General features: G+C 34.9%; 1 protein-coding gene across 2 annotated transcripts in view; it reads left to right on the top strand.

The window, feature by feature from the left end:
* The first annotated feature begins 962 nt into the window (after positions 1-962).
* RAD21L1 (RAD21 cohesin complex component like 1) overlaps positions 963-12,412 on the top strand; it is a 54,152-nt gene continuing 42,702 nt past the window's right edge. For both annotated transcript variants that reach the window (XM_044661526.1, XM_044661527.1), the window contains exons 1-5: positions 963-1,106; positions 2,003-2,132; positions 3,170-3,269; positions 4,458-4,564; positions 7,750-7,920. In XM_044661526.1, the coding sequence (XP_044517461.1) occupies positions 963-1,106; positions 2,003-2,132; positions 3,170-3,269; positions 4,458-4,564; positions 7,750-7,920 (652 nt within the window). The remainder of the gene's footprint in view (positions 1,107-2,002; positions 2,133-3,169; positions 3,270-4,457; positions 4,565-7,749; positions 7,921-12,412) is intronic.

Below are 12,412 nucleotides of genomic sequence, written 5' to 3'. Positions count from 1 at the left end.
TTATATTCTAGGTAAGACCTAAACATTCTAGATAAGAATTTAACTTAAGCAATAGATTAAGTTATGTGGTTTTATAAATGTTGATAAGCATTAAAGAACTCCTTTAAATTTTCTTGTAGCACTTTGTTTAGACCTCTTCTTTACCCCATCACATTTTATCTTGTTTCAAACTTATTTGTGTATGTGTTTATATATATATATATACATATATATACATATACAAGTTGGTATCCATAATATATATAGGTGTATATATATATATATATATATTATGAATACCAACTTGTTTATATACACACTATATGCAATGTGTGCATAGATAAATGCCAGTATCATATACATACCCAATTGCATGCACACTTATTTGTGTGTGTGTTCCAGACATAGTATCTGTATGTTGTGTGTGTTCATTTATCTGCATATCATATATACTTATATATACACATGTATTATGTCATGTCCATACATGACATGTATATTCTTGTTTGTATGTGTGTCATATACACTCTATTAGATTATAAGATCTGAGAGAGTAGAAGAGTGGACTATTTTTCATCTTTTTATTTCCACTACCCAGAATAGTGGGTTTATTTATAATTTATACGTAGCAGATCCTTAGTAAATATCTGTTGAATTGAATAATACTGTCTGAAAATTCTGACTTTATATTTCTAAAAGAAAAAAATCTTTCTTTAGAATAAGATGATGAGATTTTGAGCTGAAAGAGATGTTAGAGATCATTTAGGCAAAGCCCCCAATTTTAAAGATAACAGAACTGAGACACAGAGAAGAGAATTGGATTGCCCAAAACCTTACTGATAGAAAGTAGCAAAGTTGAGATTTGAACCCAAATCCCCTGACTTAAAATCCAGTTGTCCTGAAAGGTTTTGTTCCATTTTTAAATATCTTCTTTTTACAGCTTTTTTTTAGCTCATTAAATCCAACTACAAAATACAGGCAACATGTTCTATACACAGTTGCTTATGAGCAAGCGAGGGCCATTGGCCAAAATATGGCTTGCAGCTCACTGGGAGAAGAAGCTCACAAAAGCCCATATATTTGAATGTAATTTAGAGGCAACTATTGAAAAAATCATATCACCTAAGGTATGTAATTGGTTGAAATGGAATCTTATTTGTGGCAATATTTGTGGGGAGAAAAGTGGTTTAAAAAAAAATTGGCTAAATCCCGTGGATATCATACCTCTTTTCTGAACTTCTGTAGCACCACTTCTCTGCATTTTGGCACCTGGTCATACACCAATTTCATTGATTCAACAACCATCCATTAAGTAATTACCACATTCAAAGTATTGTATTAGTTTCCCTGGCATAATTTGACCATTTCAGAGGTTCATAGATTTGCAGCTAGAAGGGTTCTTATGAGGTCATCTAGTCCAACACCCTCATTTTCCAGATGAGGAGGTTGGCTTGCCTAAGGTCACACAGATAGTAATAATAAATAATAGTTGGGGTTCCAACATAGACCTATAACATTAAAAACAGAATTTTTTCTATTATACTACACTACCATATTTTCTATGTATGTGACACATCTTTACAGATTGTCACCTAACTAGACTGGTCCCTTAGAAACAAGGACAACATTGAACCATGTTTTAACATTTCTGTAATCCATTTCCCCTAACACCATAAAGTGCATACAATAGGTACTCACTAAATGCTTGTTGAATGAATAAAATATTTTTTAAAATCTTTATATTATAGCAATAATGCTGTATTGTTATATTTTTACTTCTTTATTCATTTTGCACTTCACTTAGTAGTTCATTGCTTTCAGTGAATGTGAGAAAATTTTGAATAGTTGAAAAGAACACAGCATAAAATGTAGGTAATCCATTTGAAAAGATAAGGAAATATCTGTAGTCTTTAAACAGATATATTTCTTATTGATTTGCTGTTTTCCAAAGAATATTGTTCCTGTATCCTAATGTCCCTCATAAACTGATATTTAAATATTATTTTTTTGTATTTTTTAAAAGGTAAAAATTGCGCTGCGAACATCAGGCCATTTGCTGTTAGGAGTGGTTCGAATCTATCACAGGAAAGCAAAATACCTTTTGGCAGATTGCAATGAAGCTTTCATTAAAATGAAGATGACCTTTCGCCCAGGTACATGCAACCAGGGAATTGTTTACTTCTTTTTGGTACCTTCTTGCATTTCAATTTTATTCAGAATGTTCCTGTCTGATGCACACTATTGATTTCAGAGTAAGTGTAGTGAATTTAAGATTCCTTTTGACTGAATCTAAATTGGTCTCATTTAAAAATTTTTTCCCAGGCAGCTGGGTAGCTCAGTGGAGTGAGAGTCAGGCCTAGAGACAGGAGGTCCTAGGTTCAAACCCGGCCTCAGCCACTTCCCAGCTGTGTGACCCTGGGCAAGTCACTTGACCCCCATTGCCCACCCTTACCAATCTTCTACCTATGAGACAATACACCGAAGTACAAGGGTTTAAAAAAAATTTTTTTTCCCTTTCATTTTTGCATAGAAAGATAGAAATTCCCCTCAAAAGGTGCATTATTTCACATTTTGTTTTTAACATAACAAAAAGTATTAAAACCACCAAAAGTTCATAATAACCATTCATTTTTTTAAAAACTCTAAAGATACAAAAATATTGATTAAAAAACAAATATTACTATTTTTGGAGCAGTTTTCAAAATATTTACAACTTTAAGGAACTTCAACCATTTATGAAGGAGCTCCAAAGAATGGAGGAGTTATAGCCACAATGCCTTAAAATATAATTCAGCTTCACTGTAATTGTCAGGTTTTTTCTCATTGTTCATAATGTTAGTAAAAATTACAAGTGGATTTATGGTTTTATTACATATTCTATATGAGTGAGAGCATCTTACTTCCTGAAGTATTAGTTTACTTGACCAGCCTGAATGTTTCAAGCATTAAAAGATCTCTAGACTTGGTTTGAGAAGACTCAGATTCCAGTCCCAAGTCTACTAATTAGTTGCGTGGCCTTTGGCAAACTATTTTACTTCAACAAGCATACTTCTTTTGTAAAGCAGGGATAACAACACTTGAAATATAAAGACTAATAAAATTATATATACATATGTATATACATATGTATATATAATTTTAAACTTTAAAGCACTATGTAAATACAAATTATTATCTTTATTTCCTTTAGGACTAGTTGATCTTCCAGAAGAAAATTTTGAAGCTGCTTATAATTCTATCACATTGCCAGAAGAATTTCATGACTTTGATACCCAGTTGCCCACTGTGAAGTAAATTATTTTCTACATTTCCACACCTCTAATAATATTCTACTCATCATGGCATGGAAGTGACCTAGGGTTCTTAAAGACTGTGACAATTCAGTACAATCCTAATACATAATTAGAGAGACTTCAAGTACATGCCCAGTAGGGAGGGGTGTGTGTGTGTGTGTGTGTGTGTGTGTGTGTGTGTGTGTGTGTGTGTTCTGGGTACCAGTCTTGCTAAATATGGAGAAATTACCATCTCCATTGGTAGGGTGAACTGACAGATTGTGGATCTTTTGAAGTAATGAAATCTTTTTCTATATATCTTGATTAAGCAAGGTTTTAACATTTTTTCTTATGTGTTCATGTTTTAACTTCCTTTAAAGAAATGGATTAAGTTTTGAAGATTACCAAGTAACTCACTAAACACTTCTGCCAAAAGCTTGAATTTATATCTCCAAGTACAAAAATAAAAATGAACTATATAGTCAATTTTCCCCACCAGAAACATATTTTCTGGTTATCTATAAAATATAAAGGAAGAGAGGGGAATAAAATGGGGGAAAAATGGACAGTTTTGAAGATCTTGAAGTAATTTCTTTTAAATTACCTTGGGAGCCAGGGGAAAAGAGGAAAATGTGTTGATTTATGGCTCATAATGATTAAATATGCAACACTGGGTAAAATGTGAAACCAAACCAATAATACAAAGATGTCATACCACTGAATTCAAACACATTGTTTATTCATGGCTATATGGTGCAGAAGAGAAAAACAGTGGAGAGTACAGGAAAGACATTTTGTAACGAGGTCAAGCAAAGGAGAGTTTGTGTTTCAACTTGCGAGACTTGCTTTTCTCCTCAAGTTTTGTCTTAAACTCTAGATTGGAAACATACAATGCATAGGCAAGTGTGTACGTTTGACAAAAGTTAGCTATCATATATCACTAATTTGCCAAGACTGGACAATATTTTACCAGGATATGTACCAGGGCATATCAGCCAAAAAAGATATGTGTCCATCTCATATAGTTTGTTTCTATGTAGTGAACTAATGATTTATAAAATATGCAGCAGAGAAAATAATATTCTTGGGTTTTTTTTTGTTTTGAGATTAAAACCATATACAGGTGGGATATAGTCTTCTCACTAGCAGTAAAATCATGGTGCTTTTCTGTTCATGCAATAACTTGAATCTTAAACTTTTCTCCAGTGCTATTGATGTTTCTGAACACTTTAGTCTGAACCAGAGCAAAGCTGAAGACATTACACTTAAAGAAGATTACAGTTATGATCTCCTTTTTCAAGCTGGGAGTTTTGGTGAGAGTATTTTAGAAGTCTGAATTAGAAAATATTAACAAGTTTACTTATATTTCTGTAGCAGAAATAATTTCATAATGAATCTACTTGTATCTAAATTGTGTCTGAGGTCTACTCTGTTTTTTTCCTTACCCAGATGCCAACTGACTTTGGCTAAATACTTATTTCCTTGTTCTAAGAGAGCTATAACCACCTCATGCTAAATTTCTAGTTTCTTACTCTATTCTCCACGTGACTCTTTGAACTGTCATCTTCAAAATCTGTTTTCATCTTGTCCAATTGCCCTATTTAAGGACCTACAGCAGCTTCCTGTTACCTATCAAACCTAAAACCTGGGGGCAGCTGGGTGGTTCAGTGGATTGAGAGCCAGCCCTAAAGACAGGAGGTCCTAGGTTCAAATCTAACCTCAGACACTTCCCAGCTGTGTGACCCTGGGCAAGTCATTTAACTCCTATTGCCTAGCCCTTACCATTCTTCTGCCTTAGAACCAATACAAGGTATTGATTCTAATGAGGAAGTTAAGGATTTTATAAACAACTACAACACAACACCAACCTAAAGCCCTTTGCTAGCCTAAAAGCCTTCCACCAATTCCATTTCTCTCTTACATTCCAACATCTACACTTTGTGTTCTTGACAAGAAAATGCACTTGCCACCCAACATATATTTCCCAGTTTCATGCCTTTACCTTCCCCACTTCTCCAACAACCCACATATTCCTTCAAAAATACATCCAAGCCAACTCCCTCCAAGAAGTCATTCCTTAATACACACCATTCTAATGACCACATACCTTTGTACTTATGTAGTGTGTATGTACACATTTTGTCCTATAATAAATCACGTACTTAAACTATTGATTTGTAACTACTCTTAGACATTCTTCATTTATGTATTCCATTCAATGAGCATCTGTTAAGAATAACTAATATTTATATAATGCTTTATGATTTACAAAGCACTTTATGCATATATTTGATCCTTACAACCACCTTAAGAGGTAGGTGTTATTGCTATCGTTGTTGCTATTATGCTATTCAGGACATGTTATATGCAAAGGACCCTACCAGGCAATTCCCTTCTCCAACAAGGTATTCCATGGGTCTGGGGAAGTTGGAATAAGAAATGTACACAAATAATAGAAAAGGTGAGGATGATGTATATTATGGGTTTGAGGCACAGCTCCATTGTTTACCAGTCCTAGTAAACTTAGTCAACTTAATTAACCTTGAGTTTTAGGTTACACCTCTGTAAAATTATAATCCTATTTATGCTTCCTACCTCATAGGGTGGTTGTAATAGAAAAATATTTTGTAAACTGAACTATTTCCCTCACAAAATATATATTTGAAGGTGGGACTACTGTGTTTATTTCATTTGTTTAGTTTATTCTTACCTTCCCATACCCCTAATAAATCACAGTGAGTGTGTACGAGGACATACTTTGGGATACTGCTATGCTCACCGTGCTCACCTTTTTGATGTCCTAATTCTAAAATCCACCCCTCTTCGTATTTGGCTTCCTACCTTTTTTTCACAATCAAGTCTTAGTGGATATAGGAAAATTTTTTATTTACAAGAGGAAAGTCACAACTTATTTACATAACAAAGGGCAAGAATTCTCAGGCTTAAAAAATTATTCATCCACAGGATAAATCTGATGCTTAGTTGTTCTCCAGCAGATAACGGTGAAAGCACCACTGCCTTTCTGATCTCCATTGCTAGTTGTACTATCTCCTTTCCTGGTTCCTTACAAAGGAATATAAAAGTCCTTTTCCAAAGATCTTGTTATACCTTGGATTTGATTTTTCCCAGTTTCTTGTTCTCTAGGTTTAACCACTTGGTTGATTTTTTAAAAGTCATATTATATTCTAAGCTAATCAAAAATGGTTACTGACACCTGCCGAGAGTCCCTACACTTCCAAAAGGACATAATTCCTTCCTTGGACAAAAGGGGTGGTGGTGAAATGTAGGGTAATTCTTTACACAGAGGACCAAAATTTGAATTCCAGGTTTGTTACTCAGGCAATCATTCTTGCAGCCTCAGTTTCCCAATTTGCAAAAGATAGAGTTTGTATTAATGACCTTGAAAAGCTTTTCCAGCTCCAACTCTATGAATTTATGATTATTTTCCATGCAAATCAATGAGTAATTTTTCATTGCCCAAAAATACCTCCTTATTTCATAGAATCCAATAAAAATTATTGTTCAGTCATGGTAAATTTTCCTCATGGTGTCAGGAACTTGAAACTTCAGGCTATCAGACTCCCCTGAACTCTGCACTGACAGGAAATGAAGAAGATGGAAAAGCTTAGAAGGTTCTCTCAAGGATACAACCTTTACTGATTATCTGACACAAATTTATCATAGCCAAATCCCTTTTATATTTCTTGGCTTCAAGACTTCAGGCAGCTTAGCAGCACAACCAAACACATAACTCATTACCTGACATTCTCCTCCTGGAGAATACTCCTGCAATAGTCCAGAGGTAATATACTTGCATGAAGGGAAAGACATTCAATGACATCTGATCCCTGTAACTATACTCATTTGCTATGATAAGAGGCCACCTTTTCCCTCCTCCTATAAATACTTTGATATATTCCATAGGAAATATGATTAGGGTAGTTTCAAATCCCAGAAGTGTGAATCTTTTTTCCTGTTTTTATGTGCTGTCTGCAGAAAGTCTTTAAATAAGAGAAACACTAGTAACCATGCTTAGGAGTATTAACTCTACTACTGCCTACCCTGCCTCACAGTTTAGCTATTCTTTCTTCCTTGCTGTGTTAGTATTTACATCTTCATTAGTACCCATGGGCAAAATTGTGATATCCACTTAGTGAAATTGAAAAATATGTTTAATCTTTGTGTGTGTGTGTATATATATATAAAACACAGTCATTTCTTACCTAACCTAAAGTAACAAATATTTCTTTGGGTAACAAGTTATTTTATTTAACTCTTTTTTTTCTCTACAGAAGATGAGCATGTTGTTTCACATAGTATAAAATACTCAGCAACTTGATTGACACTCCATGCTTTAGTATACTGGTTAATGTCAAATAAAATTAAATCAAATTCTTCTGTTTTCATTATGGGTCTAATATACTTGCCATTATTTATGTATTTTTGAAGTTATAGGCATATCTCAGGTCTTATTTGTCCTTGTTAATCATTCCTTTAGGTGATGAATCTGAACTACTTCGGAGACAAAGCTTCTTTGATGACAATATATTGGTACATAACAGTACAATTTTGACTAGACACAGTGGTTCAAGCCTTCTTGAAGAAAAATCTGCATTGTATGTCAGTGGAGATGGATTCGGGGATGAAGGAACTGTAGGGGATATGATTGGTAAGGCTTAAAGTTAAACTAACAATAAAATGTTTCATTTTAAAGATATTTTGGCCAAAAAAATCATAGATCATGTTGAATTTTCAGAAATGATTCTGAAACTTCCCATTCTATTTTCCATTATGTTGTTTCTAATGAAGACATAATACTTCTCTTCAAGGCACTCTAATTATTCTTCTGATTCTGTCCCCTCCCAACTCCTCTGACAGATACCCCATAATTATCCCCTTTCTCCTTAATCTTAAATTCTTTCTAATTTATTGGCTCCTTTCCTGTAACTTACAAATGCACAGTGGTTGCAAGTTCATAGGTTTGTAGGTGTTTATGTTGTTTCTTGCATTCTTAGATTGCAGGAAAGGAACCAGTAAATTGGTAGGAATTTAAGAATTCTCCTCCCATTCTTAGAAATCCCTCACTCAATCTTACCACCCTTTCATCTATCTCCCCTTAATAGCCAAACTCCTAAAAAAAGTTTTCTATTTGTTGCCTCCACTTTTCTGTCTTTTTTCCCCTTTGCAAACTAGTTATCTGACCTCATCCTTTCATATGAAACTGCTGTCTCCTAAAATATTTTAATTACCAGATCTAAGGGCCTTTTCTCAGTATTCATCCTTCTTAATCTCCACAATATTTGATACTACTGAATACTCTGGCTATTCCTCTGTTTCCTTTGTTGAGTCATATTACATATTTTACTCTCTAACTATGAGTGTCCCCTAAGGCTCTTCCCTGGACCCTCTTCTCTGACTTGGTGATCTCATTAGCTCCAGTGGATAAAGTTCTCATCTCTATGCAAAAGACTTCAACATCTAATATATCCAAACTTACTATCTCTTCTGAGCTCTAGTCCTACATCACCAGTTGCCTATTGGAATTCTCCAATGTCATAGAAGCATCTCAAACTTAACATGTCTAAAACAGAACACATTATTCTTGACCTTAAACTTACTTCTTTTCCTTACTTTTCCACTCTCTTTTCAGTCTTCCAGTGTTTTGCAACCTTAGTGTTATTCTCTGCTCTTCATTGCCATTTCTCCTCCAATCCAATCAGTCAACAAAATATTTCAGTTCAGTTTCCACAAAATCCCTCATATCTGCTCACCAGTTATAAAACTATCATCCTCATTCAGGCTTTCATGGGCTTTCATCAGGACCATTGTAATAACTTCCCAATTGCTTGTCTACACTTCTTTCTTCCCTTTCCAAATCATCCTCCACACAGCCATCAAATTGGCATTACTAAAGCATAGTTCTGACCATGTGACTTCCATGCTAAAACAGCTCCCTAAATCCTTAGGCTCAAATATAAACTCTTCCATTTGTCACTTAAAGCCCATCACAACTCTCCCTTTCATATTCCCTAAGTTCTAGCTGCCCTTGCCACCTTGCTGACTCTCACACATGACAATGCATCTTCACTTTGTTCCATAACACAGGCTATGTATTCTCCAAGCCTGGAATACCCTCTACCTCTACCTCTTAGAATCCCTAGCTTCCTTCAAAGCTCACTTCAACTGATGACTTCCTACATGAGGCATTTCCTTTCCCTGCTTCAGCTTCTAGTGCTTTCTTTCTCTTATACTCCCAAGATTACCTTGTATTTTATATTTACACATATTTTCTATATACTTATTTGTGTGTATGTTGTCCTCTATACATCTCTACCTGCTAGAATGTCAGTTTCTTGAGGTTAGGGAATGATTTGTTTTGGTTTTTACATCTGGTACTTAGCCCAATATCTGGCACATAGTGGTGTTTAATTGATTGATCAATATGGTAAAAATCAACTACATTTTCATAACAAAAGCAATAGTGAGAAGATGGCCATCTATTTAAATATTGAATATTTTCTGCTTATGTTATTAAAAATATTGGTTTTTGTAAATACCTAATATTTCATTATTCTAAAATTTGGCATAGAAAATACAATTTAAAATATCTGCAAGTGCTTTGAAAAACATGAAATTTTCTTGGAAATAAGTAGATGGGAAGTTTGTCAAAAGTTATTCTCCAGATTTTATAATATCACTACTCTATTGTTAAAATATAATTAATTTATTAATTTGTTTTGAATATTTTTCCATGGTTACATGATTCATATTTTTTCCCTCCTCTCTTCCTTCCCCCCTCCCATAGCCAATGAGCAATTCAACTGGGTTTTACATATATCATTGATCAAGACCTATTTCCATATCATTAATATTTGCAATAGAATGATCATTTAGAGTCTACATCCCCAATCATATCCCCATCCAACCATGTGATCAAGGAAATGCTTTTCTTCTGTGTTTCTACTCCCACAGTTCTTTCTCTGAATGTGGATAGCGTTCTTTCTCATAAGTCCCTCAGAATTGTCCTGTATCATTGCATCACTGCTAGCAAAGAAGTCCATTTCGTTCGATTGTATCACTACTCCATTTTTGCAGAAGTATGATTGTTGAAAATTGACAATATATATCATTTTACAAATTCTAAATTGTTCATACTTAATACTCTTCTAATTTCTAATTTTCTAGTTAAATCCAGCTGGCATTGGGTCCTTTTTTTACCTTAGAAACAGTTAATAAATGTTTAAATGAATAGTACTTACTGTGGCATGCAATTAAATTTCAAGAAAGTATCCTTTGGATCCCATCCCAGGAATTTTATTATCATAAAACAACAAGGTGTAAATCTGGCAAGCACTCAAGATATCATCTAGTCATACTCCATTGTTCAGATGAGGGAACCAAAGCCAGAGAGGGAAGAGACTTACACAAGATTACAAAGGAAGTAAGGAAGTTTTAGAATTAGGATTTGAACCCAAGTCCTCTGACTCAATTCAATTCAACTAATATTTATTAAGTACTTACAATAAACATTGCTTTATGGATTGGGAATAAAAAGGCAGCAATAAACTATCCTGCCCTCCAAATTCTCATATTCTACTGGGACCCATAATATCTACACAAAGAAGTAAATACATCATAATTTAAGGAGAAAGAGAGCGCTAATAATTGGGGAAGAGATAGGGGTCAGGAAAGACCTTATGTAGGTGATGCCATCTAAGTGAAGCCTTGAAGGACACCAGAAATTCTAAGAGACAGAGAGAAGGAAGTAGTCTATCCCAGCCATACAGGATAGCTTATGTGAAGACACAGAAAAGAGAAGTGGAATGTGGTATGCCAAACAGGCCACTTTGGCTGGAAAATGTATCTGCATCTTCCTAATTCCTCCCTTTATACAAAGGGACTTTAATCTCCATGTAGAAAATCTTTCAAACCCCCTTGCCTCTTATTTAATCAACTTTTTAAATCCCATGATCTTTTGCTCTACTTTCGCTCATACTCCTTTGCTCTACCTTCCTTACTATAGGAATGGTAATACACTAGCTCTCACTACTACCCTCAAGTGTTCCACTTCTTTAACGAAAATCTCTGTGATTCCCCTCTCTAACCATAATCTCATCATCTCACATCTCCCTGGTCCGATTATTATTCTTCTCTTTCAAAACCTCAGTCCTATTGCTCCTACTCATGAAATGCAAAGTTGTTCTAGTGGTGAATCAGATACATTACACATTCATGTTTTCCAATCTCCTCCAGGGCCTTGACTGCAGCAAGGTAATCTTTTTTATTCACCCTGAATTGATTCCCTGTCTCTTCCAAAGAAGCTAGTCAGAACCTTTTCCTTCCTCAGGTCCCACTCCATATTTTTTCCTGTCTTTCAGCTGAGATCCTTGCCTCTTACTTTATTTAAAAAAATAAATAAATAAAGGCCATTTAACATAAGCTCCCTTTTCTCCCATTTGCTTCATCTCAAAAACACCTTGATATCATCTCTCCCCCTCTCCTCCTTTCAGCCTCCGACAAAGAGTTGAACCTTCTTGCCAAGACCAAACGTATTCATGCATTTGATTTCCTTTCCCACTCCATCCCACCCCATCTTCTTTAACAGATTGCATCCCTAAACATCCTCCTCAAATCTTCAACCTCTCCTTATCAGCTAGGTCCCCTCCTTATAGCTTTCAAATATCCCAGAGACTTCATCATCTTAAAAAACTTTGATTAGATCCTGCCATGCCCTCAAACTCTATTATTTTCTTTCTGTCCTCTCTTTCTCAGCCAAAGGCCTTGAAGAAGTTATTTATATTCAGTGCCTCAACTTCCTCTCCTCATCTATTACTCAGGCCTCTATATCCTGCCTTTCTACCTCATTACTTAACTGAAACTTCTCTCTTCAAAGTCATTATTGATCTGTTAAATGCCAAATTTTGTGATCTTTCCTTAGTCCTAATCTTTTTTGACTTGTTTGCTGCATTTAACACAATTGATCACTTTTCTCCTCTTGGATAGTCTTTCCTTTTCAGGTTTGTGACCCTGCTTCTTTCTCTTGTTTCTCCTTCTTTGATGGCTTGACATCTATATCACACCCTTTAACTATGTTTGTGCTCCGGTGTTCTGTCCTGAACCTCTCTCTCTCTCTCTCTCTCTCTCTCTCTCTCTCTCTCTCT

The sequence above is a fragment of the Gracilinanus agilis genome, chromosome 2 (genome assembly GCF_016433145.1).
Source record: "Gracilinanus agilis isolate LMUSP501 chromosome 2, AgileGrace, whole genome shotgun sequence".
Taxonomy (NCBI): Eukaryota; Metazoa; Chordata; class Mammalia; order Didelphimorphia; family Didelphidae; genus Gracilinanus; species Gracilinanus agilis.
The sequence above is the reverse complement of the archived record's forward strand: the minus strand, read 5'-3'. Positions and strand labels throughout refer to the sequence as shown.